Below are 24,275 nucleotides of genomic sequence, written 5' to 3' on the forward strand. Positions count from 1 at the left end.
TGTTTTTTTGTTAAAAAGTATTTTTTTACATGTTTTCTTGCATACTCAAATAGTTTACTAAAATAAATGAAATATCAACATGCAAGCAACATTTCAATCAGTCTGTTTTATAATAACACAGTGCAAAAACTTAATGTGAAAAATATTGCTATCAATAAAACAACAGTAATATTACAACATCATAAAGCAATTACATGTGTATGTACATTTCAAAATGTATGCAAGAATCTTATTACCGGTAAGCTCATTAACAAAAAAATGCTGATTGACGACATAACTACAAATGTTTTCAAATCAGAAACATTCAGTAAATAAGCAAGTACACCCTTAAAGTTTGGATTTAAAACAAACCAATATTTAAAATGGAACCTTAATATATTTCAAATGTTTTAATCAATCATAAAAATGTGTCCTGACAGAAAAACATAACACCATAACTATGCAAAAAAATGCTAAAAAATAAAACTGCCCATGGAATGAAAAATCATGGAGGTTGTACATGTATCTGTACTTGTATCTGAAGACCTTCATATGAATCATTACCTTTGGAGCAGATTTATACACTAACAATCGTAATCAAAGTCACTGATCTGGGTAGGCATATCTCCCAGGTGATGATGAACATAAATGTCCAAGGTATAATATGAGACATGTAATGGGAGAATTTTGCTTAATGCATTTGCATCAAGAGTTGTCCAAAGTTAGCCTCTGCAGTCCACACAGGCTTATCAGGGACAACACTTTTCACCTACACTGGATTTTCGTTTAGAAGACACCTACTTAAAATAAAAGCTGCACAGACTTTTCTGGCATAACACGTTACCAACATGCATTAAGACCAGTTTTACAAGGATGCGGCTCATATAAAGAAACAAGAGATGAGTTTGTCAGAAACGCCATGCCCCCTATTGCGCCGCTTTGATTTTCTTTTTGACCTTTGACCTTGAAGGATGACCTTGACCTTTCACCACTCAAAATGTGTAGCTCCATGAGATACACATGCATGCCAAATATCAAGTTGCTATGTTCAATATTTCAAAAGTTATCGCAAAACTTTAACCAAGGTTAAAGTTTTGGGACAGAATGACAGACAGACAGGCCAAAAACAATATACCCCCGATCATTCGATCCAGGGGCATAAAAAAGGACAAACAGGGATTTTAAAATTAACTGTTCTAATGTATCTATAAACACCCATTTAAACTTAATCAAAACACTTCGATAGAAGCCATATGCTGTTTTTCTATGCATGCGCTTTACATAAAAAGAAATACTGGGAGGTAATGTTATTTTTAATTGCATCAATAAATTTATAAAACATTCACTACTTAACATTGGAATATATTAATAAAACGGATGCAACTTTATGATAGTGGTGTTATATACATCATTGCATGTCATAAATGTTATTGATATTACTATTTAAACAATATAGCCTTTTTTGTGACAGATAACAGACATTGATGAACACATAAATAAAGGGCCTCATCAAATAATCTGTTGAAAGTAATTATAATAATTTGAATACTGTGAATGCTTTACAAGTAACTAGCTATAACATTGAGTCATGCATAGCTTTGTGTAGGAATTTCCTAAGCATATTTATTGCATTACCATGTTGTGCTTTCTGACGATATTGAAACATTTAAATACCTGTTACTATATTGTAGCATACTCATCATAATTTTATGTAATACATTGATGGAGAAAAGCAATAACACACTCAAATTGTAATTATGATCAAATTGCAAGCATACACTAATAAGTTAAACATTTATTTGTTCAGAAATTTACAACCATATTAACAACATTCAATAACACTTATTAGTACCCTACCCGTTTCACCGGAGGGGACTTATGGTTTTTGCTCTGTGCGTCTGTTAGTCTGTCACACTTTTCTGGATCCTGTGATAACTTTAAAAGTTCTTAATATTTTTTCATGAAACTTGGAACATAGATAGATGTCAATATGGACATTATGCACGTCATTTCATTTCGTTCCTACGTAAAAAAAATTCTGGGTGCTATGGCAACAAATAGACTAGAAATACTGCTGAAATGGTGGTTTTCTGGATCCTCCGATAACTTTTAAAGTTCTTAATATTTTTTCATGAAACTTAAAACATGGATAGATGGCAATATGGACATTACGCACGTCATTTCATTTTGTTCCAAGTCAAAAATTATGGTTGCTATGGCAACAAATAAAAAAAATAATAATCTGAAAATGGTGGAATTTCTGACAATGGTGGAGCCAGAAGGGGACTTAAATTGCTTGACAATAGTCTTGTTATAACATGACCTACGCTCCAGGAGTGAAATAACATTAAATCCTATAACCAGATGAAAATCGATAGTATAACAACAATCGTATAAACTTTAGCTTTATACTATTGCTTTTTTAAAATCAGATTTGGGTTTTTCCAAAAATTGTGAATATGTTTTTGTCAACTACGGAAAGATAAAATCGTCAAAAAATAAGATATTTGATAATAATTAATGGAAATGGGGAGGAAATAATAGGATAAATAGAATATTATGTGAATTTTGGATAAAGATCAAGTTTATCATGCTCGGTTTGAACCTTGTTAGCGCTCAGCAAGCCTCGCGCTATCCCTGGTTCTAAGCCTCGCATGATAAACTTGATCTTTATCCAAAACTCACATAATATTCTATATATGCTCAATTTTGTTTATTACACAAGTGTTATTACACTAGTTATATAACTTTGAAATGACGTCATGTTTTGACGAAATGACGTCATTATTCCAGCAAATTTCTTCAGTTAAACTCTTTTACAATATGAATAAACGGTGAAAATAGCATAAAATAAAAAGAAAATTTGTAGGTCATGTTATAAATAGAATCTTAGCCTCGTTTTTATCTTTATTTTGATGACTAGTTTAATAAATTCAATACAAAACGACCACTCATGCAAAATCCTATATACAGATTATTTTGCTGACAATATTTAAATGAGACAAAAAATGAATTTTACATTTACTCTTTTTTAATAAGTTAAAATTTCGAATAAAAAGATAGACATTTTCTGGAACTTGCAATTCTACAAAACCTACATTATAATCTTTTCCTTAAAAAATCGTCTATTTCCATAACAAAAATCATTAAAGTGACAAATAACAAAGTTTAATGTCAGACATGTCAAAGTATGCATTATCACAATTTTATGTATACCGTACATTGTAATAATATATATGTAAACTGTACAGTGTAATAAAAGTCACTCTTTATCAATCCCATTAAATAATTAGAATATTGATATGTTGTTACAATTTTTTGTCGTAACACATAGAATGAATTACTTAAAACTAAATTATAAAATACATCATTATCTTGAAACTAAAAGTTTTAACAAACAAAAACCCACATATTTCTTTGGTACTAAACATTCAATAACTTGAACACATAATGGCAAAAACAATTATGCTTCTCCCTTGAAATGGTTGATACAAAAATTTGCAAATACATCAAATGCATATACATGACTCGTGTACGTAACAAAATGCGACTTGCAGCAACACAAAATCACATGATCACAAAGCTGCATGCTGGAATTTCCCTTGACTTGAGGCATAGGCTTAGCAACTAGTAAGCTGGGGATTGCTTTCAAGGATTGGCCAAGCATGCTGCCATACTGGAACTTGCATACATTGTAGGTAATACAGTCTGTCTTTGTTTCACGTTTATCTCTATTATCTTAAAGGACATCCGTTTGACCAGTGACCTCTTGAACCTATAAAACAATACACAGGGCATGAGCCATATGACTTCCACTCATCATAACTAGCACTAAGCAGTTTAAAACAGCAATCTTTTTTTTTTCATTTGTAAGCAAGAATATGACAAACTTGTCTATACATGACAATCTTGAACAAGTCAGGTTTAAAATGTGCCAGCACAAGGTGTATGTAATTTTGTGAATTGGGCCACTGGGTTATATATATTGGTACACACAATAAATGAGTGGTAAGATGATTAATTAAAAGGAATTGCTGAGTTTCTATAAATATCAAATTGATTTTTGCATGATAATTGTCAATGTAAGAACATTGAATAATAAGAAAATGTCTCTTAAAATCATTATTGGTCACAGTATTTCAATAGTCTAATGGTATTTTCACATCATAATTTTTGCATTATACAATTTTTTTAAAACAAGTCCTATAAACAAGAAAAGGCATCTACAACTCACCACATGTAAAACATCTCCCGTATCCCCCGTAATACGCCCCGCTGTCTCCACTAATGTCACTGTCAATATCACTGTCAGTGTCATCTAAGCTATCAGAACTCAACCCATCCACCTGGTCCAGACCCAAATCATCATCATCTTCACTCCAATTGACCCGATGGTCAATGACCACTTCTTCAGCATGGTCAGACACCATGACGTAATCCTCATTCTCATCTTCGTCTGACACTATTATGGGGGCGGGTCGTGCGTTATGCTGTCCAGCTGCCCCACCCCTTACTCTGGCCCGCCCCCCACGACCACGCCTTCCTCCTCTGCCACGCCCCCTGGGAGCGGGAGCTGGGGGCTTGGGTTTGTTAGCTTCCTCGAATTCCTCTTCCTCCACTACAATTGATTTTAAAGTAGAAAATGTGTGTTACTCTTCCTACCTAAAGATCCCAGTTGTGACCTTTTGGTCAGTGACCATATATAATGACCACTAAGACAAACATCGATATTCTATTGAATAGCTACAGTAGATAATAGAGATAATGAGTTGTTGCACACACATTTAAAACCTTAATTATTGAATATACCAATTGGCATACTCTTCTTAATTACAGGTCAGAGTTATAGGCCTTGGTAAGTTATCTCACATACTTCCTGATGACAAGTGTGGAGTTTCAATGAATATCAGTAGAAGTTAAAGAAATATGTGCTTTGTGCACATGAACGTATACATAAATTACATCTTATAATCAAACCTTAATTCGACTTTTATAAGTACATGATAAAATCCTACAAAAAGCTGGTGGTATTAGGAGCTGTTGATTGGTGAATGTTCATAAAGACCCTGAACACAGATCACATTTTTTATTTCAATATCTGTAAAAAATACAAAAATATATAGAAATATCATGCAACCATTAACCTGATTTTTGTTTAACCAAATGGGTCATAATTCTGCTAGAATAAAAGTCAGATATATGGAACTTGGTCAGAGACCTAACAGAATGACCCCAAACACATGTGTGAAGTTTCAATAGACCAGTTTCACAATACTACCGCTGTTGCTATTTTAAGATATCACGTGACGCGTCGAATTTCAGAAAAAGGCTGAACGTGTATATATCTTTGGAGGAGGATATTGATGATTACAAACCAGTTGATTTTTATTGACTACATTAGGGATTTTTATGAGCACTGACACTGGTTACAATAACGGCAAACATATGCATACATGCATGTGTTGTTAAGTCAATAAATTGATGAGGGGTTATAAAATAAACATTCTTACACTGAAGTCATACTTTAAAGCCATAGTATTTAGTAGTACAACTAGTGTATACGTGAATATACATTTTATTTCATCTTTATTAAAATTCAAGATACGCACAATCATCAGAGCAAATGTGGTGTGATATACACATAAACATTGATAAATGCACACAACAAATACATAAATAAGTCGTATAATACAAAACATTATTATATAACTTAAATTCTCAAAAGTATGTTTGTTGGTCTGTACTATTTTTCATGAACGATCAAACGCGTAAGATGTGTATTGACTCAATCATAAGAAAAAGCAATATAAAATGCAAAGCACATGACACTATTTAAATGTTCTGTCATTTTTCTTTTAACTTGAATTAATTTCTTTTACAGTGAATAACAATATTGAACAATTTTTTATACAAGTGAAAAAAACAAACATGGAACAAACTGAACTGTCTATGCATGCACCTTGATTTCTCTTTAAATGTGATTATGAGTGATAAATATAATTATGTCACTTTATGTCATAAATCTCTTTTATCTGTATTTTTCGGAAAGATTATTTAACCCCGTTTTGGTCAACGAAAATGCTTGTTTTAATTTTGCTCTTCTATACACTAAGGAACACTCTTTATAAGACTACGTAATGACGGAGTTTAATTTTACCGGTACCCTCTAAATAGGTGTCGTGTTTAGCATACAATTTTATAAATATTTCAAATGTATAGGTATTAAGCACTTAATTATGTATCCGAACATTCTTTCACAAGGAAAAGCGTTCCTACGATAATTTTGACAAGGTGTACATTCGTTCATACGTTGTTTTGACTACCCGGAAATTCATTCCCACGCTTTTTTTGACATCCCGGACAATCGTTCCAACATTATTTTGACAGACCGGATATTCGCTTGTACATAGTTTTCACGCCCGGATTTCTGCAAGGTTTCGCAAATTACAGATCTCAGTGTAAGTCGATATATTCGAATATTTTTTAACGTTATCATTCTCATGATTACGATTAAGTCTTACAGCAGTATATTGTATTACATAAAATATGAGGTAAAAAAATATTTTAATAATGACACATTAACATACCGGATAAAATGCCAAGAGTGTCATATTATTTTGAAAAAATGAGATATTAATGACGGATTGAGCGGGATAGCAGTTATTCAGGAACGAATCTTCGGGCTGTAAAAATAACGAAGGAACGAATGTCCGGGCAGTCAAAATTATGGAGGAACTATTATCTGAATTGTCAAAATAACGAAGGCAAGAATGTTCAGGTTGTCAAAAACATAGGAGCGAATGTCCGCCTGTGTGAAAAAAAGGCCAGGACGAATGTCCAGCATATACTGTAATATTATGATTAAACTGACTTATATCTATACAGTATTTAGTTAGAGTATTTGGCGTTACATTAGTCTTGGAAATGACTATGTAATACTACTACCACGATGGACATTGGGTATCATAAATGATGTTCAATGACCAGGCATCTACTATGGGTGGTTTATGACACAATGCTGTTATGTAGTATTTGTCAGCACAATATTTGATCATAACGAGATAATGGGTTTGTGCTAAACACAGGGGCTATTAAACCACAGATGTATCAATAAACAAGATACATCTTTATTCAAACAGCGCGATAAAAAGCCCTAACAAAGAGTGTCAAATTTGTGCAAACAATGAAGAAAAACAAGTACTTTAATCAAGATTTTTTTTTAATCTAATGACAATTAAACTGTGAAGTTTATATTTATTACTTATTCTGACAATCTCATATTGTGTTTTTTAAATCGTTACATTGCCAAATGTTCAAAAGAGTGAAAGGTTGAAATCAGATGCTGCGTTGCCTGGGACTATTGCAAATGGTAACACTTTCAGCCTCGTTCTGGAGTACTGTGAGTCACATGACTTTGCGCTCTTATCAATTTCGTCCCCACCAATATGCTTCTGGACACAAAAGTGTTATATTTGACACTCAAAAAAGCATTTTCTCAAGATACAAAGGGCCATAACTCTATTATTAACAGTGGTGCACAATGCCATTTGGCGTGCATCATCCTCTTATCCATATATATACTCATACCAAGTTTCAATGAAATCGGCCAAAGCACTTCCAAGATATGGCTCCGGACACAAAAAAAGCATTTTTTCAAGATACAAAGGGCCATAACTCCGTTATTAACAGATGGTGTACAATGCCATTTGGCTTGCATCATCCTCTTATCCATATATATACTCATACCAAGTTTCAATGAAATCTGCCAAAGCACTTCCAAGATATGGCTCCGGACTGACAATGAAGCCAAGTCAGGAAGTCCATGACTATACCATCAATGTAGTAGAATCAGATTTTACATCATTTTGCATTTATAATCTACATAAATTAACGAAACAAAAATAATCAGAAAAAGTGATATAACAAACATCTTTTGTTAAATGAACATGTGAAATAGACTTACAGATTACGAATTTTTCTAGTGAACATATCTTTGACAAAGCAAATTATTTCATTATATAAAGAACCTTGAAAGGTTGAGCATGAAATATCATATAATCTCCAAAACAAATCTTAACTAAATAGCAATGTTGACACTTATCAAAGCATTCAGTCAAATGTACCTTTCCTGCTATGAACCAAATCTTGCCGCCGTTTCTTCATCTCCCCCGAGTACTGCTCCATCATCTTCTCAATGTAGCTATCCAGCACTATGGAGCGCATGTGGGTCGAGATGGGCATTCGACAGTTTGGGCATTCCTTCTTCACCTTCATCCACTGCTGTATACACAGCCAGCAGAACGAGTGGGAACAGTTAAGAGATATGGCCTGAAACAAGAAAATATCACATAAACACACATCTTGCTTTATAAAAAACTCTTGAGTATGTTTTTCAAGAATGTAGTTTATGTGTATAATGGTTTTTGTGACATAAATGATAACACGCAAATTAAAAAAAATCTTTTCTATCCTATTACCAGATGTAAATCGATAGTATAACAACAATCGTATAAACTTGAGCTTTATACTATTGCTATTTTGAGATCAGATTTGGGTTTTTTCCAAAATTTGGAGATTCTGTTTTTGTCAACTACGGTAAAACAAAATCTTCAAAATGCGATATTTGATAATGGAAATAGGGAGGAAATAATAGTTAGAATATTATGTGACTTTTGGATAAAGATAAAGATTATCATACTTGGCTCCAACCATGTTAGCTCTCAGCAAGCCTCGCGCTACATCGGTTCTAAGCCTTGCATGATAAACTTGATCTTTATCCAAAACTAACATAATATTTTTTATTTATTTATTAATTTTTGGTTCAAAATGTTGGCATTGAAAAGTAAGAAAACAGTTAAAAAGAAGAGAAACAATCACACTACTGTATTCCCTTAACTAAGCTTCAAAAATTATTATACTGCTCTAAGCCTTACCTAAAGGTTGTGCAATATACTGGCATGTGCAGCAGATACTTATCATCACTGTTGGATTTCGTTTTAGCTCACATGGGCACATAACCTCTTCTAAACGTTGTGAAATATACTTAATTAAGCCTCAATCTGGGAAAACCAGTTTAATCCATGACCGTCAAATGTCATCCCAGATAGCCTCTGCAGTCAGCACAGGCTAATCAGGGGCCACATTTTCCTCCTTATCTGGATTTAAATTATGAAGAGAATTCCTTAAAATGCAAAATACCAAATCTGAAAAGCAAAAAGTGTCACTCCTCAGCCTGCACAGGCTAATCTGGGACAACACTTTAAGCACATACATTAGGCCCCACTTTAAGCACATACATTAGGCTGGGACAACACTTTAAGCACATACATTAGGCTGGGACAACACTTTAAGCACATACATTAGGCTGGGACAACACTTTAAGCGCATACATTAGGCTGGGACAACACTTTAAGCGCATACATTAGGCCCCATTTGGGACAACTCTTTAAGCACATACATTAGGCTGGGACAACACTTTAAGCGCATACATAAGGCTTGGACAACACTTTAAGCGCATACATTAGGCCCCATTTGGGACAACTCTTTAAGCACATACAGTAGGCTGGGACAACACTTTAAGCCCATACATTAGGCTGGGACAACACTTTAAGCGCATACATTAGGCTGGGACAACACTTTAAGCGCATACATTAGGCTGGGACAACACTTTAAGCGCATACATTAGGCCCCATTTGGGACAACTCTTTAAGCACATACATTAGGCTGGGACAACACTTTAAGCCCATACATTAGGCTGGGACAACACTTTAAGCGCATACATTAGGCTGGGACAACACTTTAAGCGCATACATTAGGCCCCATTTGGGACAACTCTTTAAGCACATACATTAGGCCCCATTTGGGACAACACTTTAAGCACATACATTAGGCCCCATTTGGGACAACACTTTAAGCACATACATTAGGCCCCATTTGGGACAACACTTTAAGCACATACATTAGGCCCCATTTGGGACAACACTTTAAGCACATACATTAGGCCCCATTTGGGACAACACTTTAAGCACATACATTAGGCCCCATTTTCCCACAGCGAGGCTCATTTCGTAAAAAAATAGCCTAACAAGTTCTGTAAAAGTGGGAAAACTGGATTTAATACATGTACATAAAGTGTCATGCCAGATAAGCCTGTATAGTCCACGCAGACTTATTAGAGAGTCAACACTTTCTGCCTAAACTTGATTTTCATTAAGACAAATTATTTTATCAAAATCTGTATAAGCAGAAAGTGTAGTCCTTGATTAGCCTGTGCAGACTGTACAGGATTATCTAAGATGACACTTTACACACATGCATAAATAACCCCATTTTCCTCAAGCAAGACTCAAACCTTGATGAACAGCTCACTGCAGATGCTACACTGCAGCTCCGTCTCCATAAGTTCGGCAAAATTTGACAGCACATCCTCCCTTGCCCTCAGGGCTTCCTCCTGCTTCTGGTCTTTCTCAAGCTTTGTGTCGTTCAGTTGTACCTCCAGTAGCTTCTGTTCGGCTTCCTTCTTGGCGATAACCTGAAGGGAAAATTATTACATCTTTGTTAAATATCTGTTTGTCTCACATATCTAGAAATTATTATGTTTTTTTTAACAAGAGCACAGTGACCTTGACCTTTCACCTAGTGATCCAAAATGGGTGTGGCGTGTAGAACTCATCAAGGTGCATGTGCATATGAAGTTTCAAAGTTGTAGGTGGAAGCACTTTGATTTTAGAGCCAATGTAAAGGTTTTAGCACGACGCCGGCGGACCTCGAGAAGTGAGACATGTACCATGGATTGCAACAGTTATTTTCAAATTTTCTTTCTGTAATACGCTACTTTTACAAACAAGAGCATTGCATAATGCAGGGGTGTCAATTGGCCCAAATTTGAAATCCGGAAAATTAAGCCGTAGGATAAAGGGAAGAGAGGGCCCCCCCCCCCCCCCCCCCCGAGCCCTAGCTTATTGTTCTTTTTTTGGTGCAATTTCTGGTGAGTACAATGCGAAATATTATAAACCAAACCATCCGTAACACCGCAGGTGTATTTGTCATTCTAAACAAATGATATTAAGAACTTCGAAATGTAATTAACAAACCAGCGTATCCGAAAACGACTGTCCGAAAACATATCGCGATACATCATTTGCAAATGAAATTAAATATGCATATCGTTTGACTGCAGAAAATGAAAACCAGTAACCAGTAACCTAGCAAATACGCAGTCAATATATAATTTGATTAACATATTGTTTTAAAATATGATATTGCAGTGCTTTACTTTGCCAGTGCCTGCTCATGTCAGTGCCAGCCGCTTACCAATCAGAAATCAATAAATAAAATCGGTACCAAGCGCAAATGTCCGGAATGCCGACGATGCTATAACAATATTCGTTCTGAAATGATCCCGCACTAAAAGAATTTTTGTCCCTACCCCCACCTGCCTTAAACAAACTCATCGGATTTACATTCACCTCAAAATCAACCCTGGACGGCTCAAATCCGGATTTCCGGAATAATCCGGAAAATTGACACCCCTGATAATGGGTGCCACGCTCGGCTGCGGGTGCAGTTTTGAATAAATGAAAGCTTGACAGATTTTTTTTTTGAAGGTCACAGTGACCTTGACCTTTGACCTAGTGACCCCAAAATGGATGTGGTGTGTAGAACTCATCAAGGTGCATCTACATATGAAGTTTCAAAGTTGTAGGTTGAAGCACTTTGATTTTAGAGCCAATGTTCAAAACCTTAACAAACCTTGACACGGACGGCGGACACGACGAGCTGGCTACGACGATACCTCGGAAAACAGCCGAGCTAATAAACCAAGATTGCCATTGTCACAACAATGCAACAACAAACAAAAATCAGTTAAAAGATGACTTATTGCCTTGGTTTTGCGCATCAAACAATGATTGTCACTCTAGCCAAGCATGTGCATATAACAATAACACATGATTCATAACATAAAAGCACTTTGAACATGAAAATAACTTTCTAACCTGCTGAAGTTTACTTTGCTGCTTTTGCAATTCTTCCGTGAGCTTTTTGTCCTTTTCTCTCTCCGATTCCATCTCTTCTTTCAAGCGCTTCTCAATCTCTTCTTTCTCCTTCAATAGTGCTGAATTATTTTTTTATATATATTTGTTAGAAGAAATAATGTTAACCCCTAAACATAGAAAACAAAATGCTGTCGACTTAAATTCCCTTCTAACCATATGATAAGATTTCTGAGGACCAAACTTGTCCACCTATCACCTTTAAACCTACAATGATGATTGTAACTATATTAATTTTCAGAATCTGATTGCCAAAGTTTTGAACTTTCTTACTTCTACAATTAACCACCCTGACAACTCATAAGCAGTAATTTGAACCTACACCTCAAACCATGTGACTTTGATAATGAGGGTGGTGTTTATCTTTTTTTTAATCACTATTGTATACTAACAAGTGACATTACTTTATTTATGATAGTATGAATTTAAGATGATGTACATATACATAAGTCTTCATACCGGTAAACTGCCTGTTCTTTTGTTTGTTTATTTTTAGATTTATGTCTATCTACAACAGGAGTATTTCTGATGTCAGACTTGCCCGAGACAAGAGCTAACCAATGAAACCCTTAGCCTGTTACCTTGCCTCTGCGACTCCAAATTCTCCATGAGTGTGGCTTCCTTTACAGACAGCAAGTCCTCATATTCCTCTCTCATTCTCTCCTCTAGCGCCTGCTTCTCAAGGGCTACCTCAGCCTGCAAGTGGACAGTGAACATGCACAGTAAGCTCTCTTGTATTTTCAAGGCTTACACTGTTTTGCATTGACACAAGCTTAATCAGGCAACCAAATTTTTAGTTCAGTCAGTTCTTTGATTTTAGAACAGGTTCTAGTCCAATAGCCTTTTGATTGGATTGCACAATCATGGGCAAAAATGTACCACTGACAAAATAAACTATTTATTGGCAAAACTGAATCTTTGATACACAGGTCATATATGATTTTTACTCCACAACAGAGCTTGTGTCTAACAAGCTTTTACTATAGCCATATAAGGAAAAATGCTCCGCCCCCTGGTGGCCATGTTTATCAACCAACTGGAACCATTTTCAAACTCGTCCAAGATATAATTGCAACAAATCTTCTGACCATGTTTCATGATGATCAGACAATAAATGTAATCTCTAAAGTGTTAACAAGGTTTTACTATAGCCATATAAGGAAAAATGCCCTGCCCCCTGGGGGCCATGTTTTTGAACCAACTGGAATCATTTTCTAAGTCGTCCAAGATATTGTTGGGAGGAATCTTCTGACTAAGTTTCATCATTATCGGACTATCAATGTGACCTCCAGAGTATTAACAACGTTTTATTATAGCCCCATATAGCCATATTAGGAAAAATGCCCTGCCCCCTGGTGGCCATGTTTTTCAAGCAAATGTAACCATTTCGAACTTGTCAAAAGAAATCGTTGAGACAAATCTTTTGACCAAATTTCATGAAGATTGGACAATAAACGTGGCCTCTATAGTGTTAATAAGGAAAATGTTGACGCCACACAACGCACGACGCACAAAAAGCAATCACAAAAAAAAATACATACATGTAGTAAACCTTGTCAGGATGGATGGCTGAGTTGTTTCAGCGCTAGACTTTTACTCCAAGAGTCAGGGGTTAGAGCCCAGGTGTGGATTACTTTTATTTCTGTCTTTAATTTTAATTTAGTTCAGATGTTTACATTTATCAGCATAAAGCATTTAATGACAAACTTCAACATATGCAATAATCGGTGAAAAGGTTCCTTTAAATATGGTATCGACTGAGAGATAAGAGACTGAGAGAGAGTTTGTGACCAATTTATGTTCTTAAGAATGTGGGCCATTTTTGACCATGCTCTAAACAGATGGACATAGTAATGACTTAATTTACTCAGTACTAACACTACACATACATTTCTCAAAAGTTAACACATAGTCAAACTGTGCACGCTATGTCATAAAGTGAATCTAAGGATATGTCCTTAATTAAATATTACAAACAGTCTACTAGTAAATTTAAATTAAGATTGAATGCAACAAGATCAAATTTCTGAAAATCAGGCAAAAGTGAAAATAAATTTCTGAGAATAATTTACTCATATATGTCTGTATTTGTAATATGTTTTGTTCACTGAAATACAAAATCATTTTTTGACTGGTGTTATGTTCTATCTAAATCTCATGTGGTATAATATACAGAAGATTTTATGTTTAGTAATGCTGGGGGTCATTACATATAAATGCAATTGGCTTTTATTGCAGTATTTTATTGTGCCATTTTTTTCTGTTTACCCACTTATTTTTAACTTCAACTTAAAAGCATATAGACTCATGACTGAATATTTTAAGTATTAGAAAATGAAAATGGGTGCCTAATTAAGCACAGGATGTCAAAAGACAACCCATGCTGAGAAGGGATGTCAGCAGAGTCAAGCAATATCTGCCGGAAGACCGTTTTCTGAGTACCAAGCCTACCTGTTTCATCTGGAGCTCTTTCTTGAGCTGCTCCTCCTTCAGTCTCATGTCCTCCAGGGCCTGTAGCTGCCTCTCTCGACACTGCTTCTCCATCTCCAGCTGCTCTGCCATCTCTTGTTCAACATTCTCCTTCGCCTGACATGTATACACAAGACAAACGGTGCAAATACGCTATGACTCGTCTTGTTAACATGCCAGCACACATTTGTTCAATTAATACAGTTAACCTTTTGCCACTCAGATATATATTTTGACAAGCTTGTAGTCCCTTAGAAAATAAAATGACATTTTAGACCTTTCTTAATAGATGCAACTTTTTAAGGCTTCATTTCCTACCTAAGATACTTATTAGCAGCAAACAGCATAAAACATGAGCAGACAGTGAGTTACCTGAGGCTGTTCTCGTTTTATGCTGATTGTACATTGCCATTTTCCCTTTTTCCTTTTAAGCGGGAAAAGGTCAACATGGAAATGCACACTTTTTTCATCAAATACAGTAAACCACTTGACAGAAATTTACATCCACGCCTTTTACTGATTTTTCAGAAGGTTTTAAAGTTAATCTATTGGATTATGCAGCCATATACATGTACTTTTCTTCATATAAATATGTACCCATGATTGGTAAACAAAGCAATTAATTAACAGTTTTCCACCAGTATTTTTAATGAGTGTTAATGCTAAGCACAAACATATATTATAAATCAATTTTAGTTATACACTTAATCTGTTTCTTTCAAATGTTCATCAGAGCTCCAGATAAGGTTTTGTGAAATTCTTAAATTACTAGCAGATTTTCAAAAAGAATTCTTAACTCTGAAATTTTATTCTTAACGTTACTTCTAAGTTTTGAAAAAAAAATTCTTATTTTTTCTAAATGACCTAAAATTCAATAATAATGGTTTTTTTCATGCAAACAAAAATCAAAATAAACATACTAGCAACTTTATTTATACGAGTTCAACAGTGTCTTTTCAGTATTATACAACTTCATTTTTCCAATACCTTCATATGCCCAAACTGTGTTTAGATTGCATGCCTTAGATGAATTTTTACATATTTCACATTTAAAACGGGCCTCCCCTTCAATCTTTTCAACGATTAGCCACGGGACTTGTCCCTTCCACTCGTTCAATGTTTGTTTTTTTGAGTTTAAGTTTGGACCCGTCGTGTCGCGTTTTTGTTTAGCTTTTCCGACTGTGTCGGCAACTGAACATACAGCATCGTATAAGATCTTTTCTATAATGTCTTTCTAAACATTTAACTTCGGCTCACTTTGCGTACAATATGTTAAAAGCGTGTTTTTGAACGCTTTGCAGTTTTTTAGGACGCTCTCTGGGCGCCGCCATTGTTTTTTGACAGATAGACTGTATACGCCGCTTTTATTGGAAAAAATGCGCTTTGTTAAACAAACTCGATAACCATTCTATATAAGCACCGTAAAGATCTTTAATACGCGAAAAGAACTCAATAAAAATTGATACGAACCGATATAAAAATAATATTCGTAACTTGATTTTGTAATTCTTAATGGTACGACAAGATTTTAAAATGAATACGTAACGGACTTGAAAATAATTCGTAATTACGCAAATACGACCCTTATCTGGAGCTCTGGTTCATACAGGTAATTAACTTTTTTTTCTTCTTTTTGTCATAATGAAATTCAGTAATGGCTAAAACTGGTTGGAGTATCTAGAAAATCAATTATATGGATATAGAAAAAAACAATTTGAATTTTTTATTTGGCTTAATTCTTATACTTTTTTTCAAGCAATAAAAGAAGAAAAGAATGTTTACATTTTTACCAGCAATTTTCAAGCATCCAAAAACAATAAATATAAAGATTTCATTTTATTGATGAATTAAATCTTAAGAACTCGTAAATAACTATTTCTTAAATTAATTAATTTATTTTCTTCCTATACACACTTCCCTATCCGAAATGTGCAAATTATTTATTTGTGACAAACATATGAATCTTATCAAAATGCCTATCAAGTAGATAACTTTCCATTTTATTACATTTTCAACTGAAACTTATATTTGGTACATTTAATAGTACCTTTAAATCGTTACAAAAAATATAACAAACTTAATTTTGAACTTCACTTGACTACAATCAAACCTGAAGTTTCTCCTGCATTTCTTTCAGTTTCTCTTCCATCTCAGCCAGCCTGGCTGCAGCATCTTTTTCCTTCTTGTTCAGCTCCTCGCAATATCGACTATACCCATACGGTGACTGGTCACTGCTGCGAACAAACGTCCTACTGGAGGCTGCTACAGTGTTGCTAGTTGTAGCCTGTGGCTGGGAAATTTAGATGGGATGTTGACAATTAATTTCATGCTATGCCTTGAATGAGTGGAGAACAACAGTGAATGAAACTAAATCATATACCCTAGCTGTTGTACACTTGATAATGTTTGATCATTTAACTCTTATATGACAACTTTTTTTTTAACAAACTACATAAAACATGGTAATGCCAAGAAACCAAGTTATAACAACTAATTTAAGTAATTGTGCACTCAAAAGCAAGATCTGCATTAAAGCAACCAACACAAACATTTTATGCATCAATGATACATGTATGTCAATCCAAACTTAAGTTATTATGAAGTAAATTTTCTATTCTAAGTATCAGTGACCTTTGGGATTTATACCTTTTGTGTCACAAGTACAACAAGAGCACCGCATAACGGGTGCCACGCTCGGCTACAGGTGCAGTTTTGAATAAACTAAAGCTTTTCAGATTTTTTTAATATTTTTTTTTTAAAGGTCACAGTGACCTTGACCTTTGACCTTGTGACCCCAAAATGGGTGTTGCGTGTAGAACTCATCAAGGTGCATCTACATATGAAGTTTCAAAGTTGTAGGTGGAAGCAATTTGATTTTAGAGCCAATGTTCAAAACCTTAACAAAATGTTAAGGTTTTAGCACGACGCAGACGGCGGACGTCAGACGTCGGACGAAACGCCGAGCTGGCTATGACAATATCTCGGGTTTTCTCCGAAAACGCCGAGCTAAAAATATCATAGAAGCCATTTGTATTTAGCTTTCTTAAATTAAATATTCATTTGATAATATTTTAACTAAACTCGTTATAACTACATGAAGATAACATAGTTAGTCATTATGCTATAATGCTTTACTTAAGTATTATCATTAATACAAACCAGTGGTTCAACCTCCCCTGTCCGTGGTCGCTTTTCCACAGGGCCCTCTGTGGTATCTTCAGCTTTACGAGCTCTCTTCACTGTTAGAGCTGTATGGTACTGATATACATACTCTGGGGGTACCTCGGGGCTGGTTCTTACTCCCAGCTGAATCATGTCTCCGTCTTTGAGATCATGTGGTTTCATTGGTTCAATTTTCTTGTCATTCACAAAGACTCCATTTAAACTCTTAAAAAAACAAACAAATATTTGTATTCTTCATGAAAGTCATTTTTTTATAACGTTTTCCAGACCATTTCAAAGTGGGAAAGCAGTCAATCCTTTTGTTGCTATACCTGTTACTGTATTCAAACCATTTAGACATAGATATATGCAATTTTAAATCAACCATGGAAGTAACAAACATTAAAATAACATTGATATTTTAAAAGTATAAGAGAAAGTAGAGATTTTTCCAGACTTAAAAGGGCAGGGGAAGCTAAAATGGGGCAGTACAATCACTATCGTGAAAATCTTTGACGGTATTCTACATTTTAATAGTGTAAGTGACTCAATTTAACGCTGATTTCACTTATCATATGTTCATTCAATCACCTGATCATTATAAATTTCAAAAGTTAAGTTACTTATACAAATAATTTGCTGCTAAAACCTACTACAAGTGCATGTTTCTCTATGAAACTGTCAATTGCAAAGGAAAACATGTTGCCTGTTTTTAAGACATTGACATATGAAAGAGGGACAAAAATGGTAAGACATATTTTAAAGGCTGGGACATCTTTTATTGAAGGAAGGCTATATACATTTATGAATTAAATTGTAGGGAAGAAAAATCAAAGAAGAGCATCAACATGCCTTTCTGTATTAGCTAAATCCTTGGATTACGCATTAAATGGACATGGAGGAACATTAAATGTAGACCATAATCCATCTAACTGTCCAGGAAAAAATCTCACAATGAATGACATAGTTATGGTCCGGACAAGCTCATTAATGGCCATTTTTGACTTTTGAAATTCAAGTCATGAAGTGTGACCTTGACCTAGGAGATATCGATGTAATTTTTTCCCATGACACACCGTCCAATGATTGTGAACAAACATACCAAGTAATTTTAAAATCTCACAATGAATGACATAGTTATGGCCCGGACAAAATCATTTATGGTCATTGTTGACCTTTGAACTCAAAGTGTGACCTTGACCTTGGAGATATCAACGTAATTCTTTCACATTACACACGGTCCAATGATTGTGAAATATGTACTGAGTAATTTTAAAATCAGAAATGAATGACATAGTTATGGCCCGGACAAGATCATTTATGACCATTTTTGACCTTTGAACTCGAAGTGTTACCTTGACGTTGCAGATATCGACATAATTCTTCCGCATGACACACCGTCCAATGATGGGGAACTAATATCAGTGTTCTCCAGAACAATTTGTGTAGACTGTTAAATTATTAAAGTAGATAGCAACATAGCACTAAAACAGGTATGTTTGCATCTTGTATTTAATTGTTTGGGGGAAAATTAGCCAGCGTCAGATTGAATGTAACCGGTGAAATCACCGGCTGCCGGTGCGTCTGGAGAACACTGTAATATGCCAAATAATTTTAAAATCTCACAATGAACGACATAGTTATGGCCCAGACAAGCTCATTTTCAGCCATTTTTGACCTTTGAACTCAAGTATGACCTTGAGATATCTACTTAATTCTTTCGCCTGACAAACCTTCCAATGATGGTGAACAAATGTGCCAAATGATTTTAAAGTCTCACAATAAACAACAAGGTAATGGCCTGTACAAGCTCATTTATGGGCAACTCCAAGTGTGACCTTGACCTTGGAGATATGGATGTACCTCTTTCGCATGACACTCCGTTCCATGATCGTGAACAAAGGTACCAAGTCATTTCAAATCTACAATAAATGACCTAGTTATGGTCCGGACAAACTTTCGGTTTAAAACGCACTGTTACCTAGTTTTTGACCCGACATCACCCATATTAAAACTTGACCTAGACATCATCTAGATACAACTTCTGACCAAGTTTGGTGAAGATCAGATGAAATTTTTGGGACAGACAGACCGATCGACAAAGTGACTCCTATATAGTCCCCATTACCAATGGTAATGGGGGTATAATAATGAATATTTAACTATTAATGCTCCTAAGGCTGTTATAACATTATATAAGTAGCGGTTAAGTAAATAGATAATGTACAATATAAGTTGTATTGTGGCCTTGTTAGATTTGTCTAATGTCAGTGTTAAAAATTGTGAAATGGCTATCCACGGCCACTCTCAAAAAAGGAGAAAAGCCCTACAACAATTTCACTCACCTTGTTGTCCAGTATTGTCCATGTCCCGCTTTCTTTTTTCTTTAAGACAGCGTGACATCTTGAAATTAATGTTGACAGGATGCAGACTGTCACATCTGGACTCCTTCCAATTGTAATCTGTAACACAAGAGTATTATTATTATTATTTTTAACTTAATCAGTTAGCATTCAACCCTAGATTGACCCCGAAAAATATATAACTAATTTAAAAAGAGATTAGAGATACAAATGATTATTTACATGTACCTGTGTCAAATCCTCATTTAACTGCATCATAAAAGATATCAGGGCTTTTTTTGGTTGAATTAAGATTCTGTTATTCAGTCATTTTCCCAAACCCAATCCCAAAACTGCATGTACCATTTGATGGTATAAATTTCGCACGTTCCAAATAAGAGTTGTTTATGTTTTGAAATACAGAGATTTAAAGTAGTAACATTTATTTTGCTGATATGTTTATGCAACACATTTTCTGATTTTATATACCATTACTAAAAAAAGTCATCAATATTCTCCTGGTTGGCATGTCAAAATTCTAAAACATGAGAAAATTAAAGTTGGGTCGTGTCAGTTATTTGATAATTATGTTCATTTAAATATAACTTCATGTACATTAATTCCATAACATATTTTAGTGTATTACATATTCATCTTTATGTCAAGTCAGATTGCATGGAATGCTATTATTTCTCACAGTTTGATTTATTTAATGATGACAGAAATACTGAAAAACATGTAACTATTTATTAGGTATACACAACCTTACTAGCAAAGATGTCAATAATCATAAATGTCTTTATTGAAACATCATTTACTAGGAAGCAGCATAAAAGGTATAGAAGAAATAACTCATCAAGCAAAAATAACACATCTCTGACATTGATGCCAGAAGCCAAAATTACAGTTACTGTAAGCTCTAAAAGCCGATGCAATTTTAAAATGAATCTTTTTAAACAAAAACGTTGGGTTAAAGTATTGCAATCTTTGGAAATTAATGACAAATAATACTCAAGATTATTTCTCTTAGTGTGACATCTATATTTATTTCTGAAGATGTTGAATAGAAAAATTGCTTAAAATGATAAAGAAGATAATGTTACTGTACTTATTTAATCTTTCTCACATATATTTCTAGTTAAAAAGTGGAAGATAATTATGTTCTACACTTAAAACCTTTAATCTTCACTTTATCACTAGAAGCCCAAACCGGTATCGTTTTTTAACTTTCCTGAAACTTTGACCCGCATTTGTTCAACTCTCAAAATTGCTTTTGATAACAATGGGAGCCCTATATCATTTTTCAAGACGAAAAAAAAATATTTTTTTGAAATAAAAATACAGTCCAACCTGCCCGAGCGACCGCCTGTGAATAGCGACCAGTTGTCAATAACGACCACATTGATTTCCCCCGGAACGATTTCACTATATTCTGTACCTGCGAATAACGCCCACCTGCCAACAACGACCAGCGACCGCAATTTTACATTCCCAAAGTCGAATTTGATAGCTAACAACGACCACGTCAATGACCAGCGACCACCATTTTACATTCCCAAAAGTCGAGTGACTAACAAAATCGTTTTAATTATCATAATATAACGTTTCATAACGAATAATTAAGATTTGACAAAACAGCATACACTAACTTATTAATACAATGACAATATATTTTTTGAAGGATTTTCTATTAAACTTTGTACGTTGTCATCGGTTTGCAAAAAAAATAATCTTGTATTCCTTGAAAGAGGCTTACAACGACCACTTCAATCATAACAATTAACGATTTCACAACTGTCAATAAAACAATGACCGCCATAATGCTGTGATAGTCACGTGATAAACATCTTACCAGTGCACTGGTCGGTCGCTATGGAGATATTGGCAAGTAACAGTTTACTCGATAGCTGTTTCTTTTGTTTATTTAACACACATTGCTAATTGGTAGCCACCTGCTTCTCTTATGCATTTGGCAGTTTGACGAAGGTGTAAGAAGTTGCCTTTTTTATTTTATTGGCTCGCGATTATTTATATACTAATTGCCGAAAATACCAAACGTTTGGGGCTTATATCAACTTATAAAGGAAATTTACGGTTTCTTTACAATTACGATGCAAATTGTACACATACAATTTAAATTCATTCCTTTCTTAAATTTCTCCGTGATACGACGCGCATAAATGATAGATAAGTAAATTGTCAGTTAAAGTTAACCATTATGGCATCCAAGCGTTAGTTCGTTTGTTAGTTTATGTTTGGAAATTGAAATAATACATGTAAATATAAAACACAATTGTGATTTCAATCCTTTTTTACATTACACATGCTTTAGAATTCACACATTTAAACAATAGAGCACATACATCATACGGTACCTGTTAAAAGCCTACTAGCATATTTTGCAAAGTTTCAATCGACCCTGCGAATAAAGACCACCTGTGAACAAAGACCACAACGACCAAATCCCTCGAGTGGTCGTTATTGGCAGGTTGGACTGTACATACAATCAAGCAAAATGAAAATGTCATTGAAATTGGTCTGTCACTGCAACATCGAAACATGCAGCTCAGGATGAGTCCAAGTATAAAAATAATTGTAATCGGAGCTCTTGCTGGATTAAAATTTCTTTTGCCAACCATTTTCGCCATTTGAGTATTTTATTAGCCAATTTAAATAAATATGAGCCATTTTATAAACATTCTTAAATCATAGTGTTCGATGCGATAAAATGCTTTTATTCTTTGTTTTATTATTAAAACAGATATTATCCTTACTTGAATGTCCAGTTTTCATATACTCATTATAATATAGTCACAATATCATAAACATTCAATTTAGCTCCAATATGGGCCACAAACCCGAGTTATAAATAAAAACCCGAGTTATAAATAAGTTCAAAGTTACTTGATTATGTATTGCCATGTTGTGTTGTCATTATGCCATTTGCTGAAAAATGCATATAATTGTTCTGTATTGAAAACATAAATAATACTTTTGTAGAATGAAAACATGAATATATTTCTGAAAATTCCATATAACAAATTAAAATTTCAAAAAATCTTAAAGAAGAAGTGGTTTTGGTTAAGTGTTTGGTCGACTCTTCACCTGCTAAATGCACCTCATTATACATCATACCCATAGTCCTTAATAAGAAAAAACTCACATTTGGCTGTTTGAGGAAAACATAAACAAATATGAACAAACATACTCAAGTGTTAATGTTGTGTATTGGTTTTTAAGTAAGATGCATCATCAAAGGCTCAAAATATATACATCCCACACAAAAGGAATAAAAATTTCAAATTTACAGTAAATAGACACTGAATTCCCAATTTCAACGGCCATGGACACACTTTTAAGACTGTGTACAGTATAATGAGAAAATAGAAACCATAACAAAACTTCATCCGATAGAAACCATAACGAAACTTCATCCGAAATAAAGATCCGAATTGTGAGCCACTTTAGCTTTAGACTTAATACGTACCTCATCTTTCTCGTCTAAAATTATCAGCTTGTGCTTTTTTACGTTCTCACCAATGCGTTTCAAGCACTGCATTTTAACACTCATGATTGAAATGCAAAATATAGTTTTAATGTAGATTTAAGACGGCTTCGTTCGGATTCTGATTTCGAATGTTGCCATTGTTTGTAACCCAATGTATATAAAAACCGAAAGCCAAGGATACATACAACTCAATTTTAAGCGAGATTATACGATTTTTTATATGTGTTAAATTGTTATATAGTGATAAAATATGCTACATTAACACAAAATAGGCAAGAAAAATTATACATTGAAGATGAATTTCATAAAATGCAGCAAAGACAAATTAGCGCCCGAGCCGATTGTGACGAAGATTAGTGTTCGTGTGTCGTTTGAATTGATATCATCAGAGACGTAGATAACAGTTAACTACGTCTCTGATATTATTTCAGGAATTTCAAATGAACCGTTAAACTAAATTTAGATTCACATCGTAGATGCATGATTTACATGCTTGCGAATTCGACTGTGCAGACATTTTCGATTTCAGAATTAAATATCTGGCTTATTTAACATTTTTGACACATTTGTTCTTCTCAATTTGTATTTTAATTTATATTGAAATATAAGTTTTTTACACATTTTATATAAATTAATAAATATTTGACAAAATCGTATAATCTCGCTTTAATTGGAACAGAACACCATGTTCAAACTGTTACACGTATAGCTTTACATACTACATTTTTGGAGTTCACTCGGGAGTTATTGCAATCATCATTC

General features: G+C 34.4%; 2 protein-coding genes across 4 annotated transcripts in view; both read right to left on the reverse strand.

Moving 5' to 3' along the window:
• The window catches only part of LOC127873352 (protein phosphatase 1 regulatory subunit 27-like), a 318,207-nt gene that overhangs the window by 242,677 nt on the left and 51,255 nt on the right, over nucleotides 1–24,275 (reverse strand). The window lies entirely within an intron of this gene.
• LOC127873348 (E3 ubiquitin-protein ligase RNF8-like) lies at nucleotides 1,281–23,651 on the reverse strand. Its single transcript, XM_052417198.1, has 11 exons — nucleotides 23,493–23,651; nucleotides 20,009–20,125; nucleotides 17,661–17,888; nucleotides 16,612–16,791; nucleotides 14,484–14,618; nucleotides 12,614–12,728; nucleotides 11,976–12,094; nucleotides 10,331–10,510; nucleotides 8,103–8,307; nucleotides 4,214–4,597; nucleotides 1,281–3,754 (listed from the first exon to the last, which is right to left on the reverse strand). Exons 1-11 carry the CDS (start codon nucleotides 23,574–23,576, stop codon nucleotides 3,714–3,716), a joined length of 1,788 nt encoding a protein of 595 aa, XP_052273158.1. The 5' UTR covers nucleotides 23,577–23,651; the 3' UTR covers nucleotides 1,281–3,713.

The sequence above is a fragment of the Dreissena polymorpha genome, chromosome 3, assembly GCF_020536995.1.
Source record: "Dreissena polymorpha isolate Duluth1 chromosome 3, UMN_Dpol_1.0, whole genome shotgun sequence".
NCBI classification, from domain to species: domain Eukaryota; kingdom Metazoa; phylum Mollusca; class Bivalvia; order Myida; family Dreissenidae; genus Dreissena; species Dreissena polymorpha.

Excerpts from the sequence above, each read along its gene's own strand:
- LOC127873348 (XM_052417198.1), bottom strand. The coding sequence starts at position 23,576 with ATGAGTGTTAAAATGCAGTGCTTGAAACGCATTGGTGAGAACGTAAAA. Across the intron at positions 20,126-23,492 it reads TTTTAGACGAGAAAGATGAG|ATTACAATTGGAAGGAGTCC; the intron begins GTACGTATTAAG and ends CTTGTGTTACAG. Across the intron at positions 4,598-8,102 it reads TTTGGTTCATAGCAGGAAAG|TGGAGGAAGAGGAATTCGAG; the intron begins GTACATTTGACT and ends AATCAATTGTAG.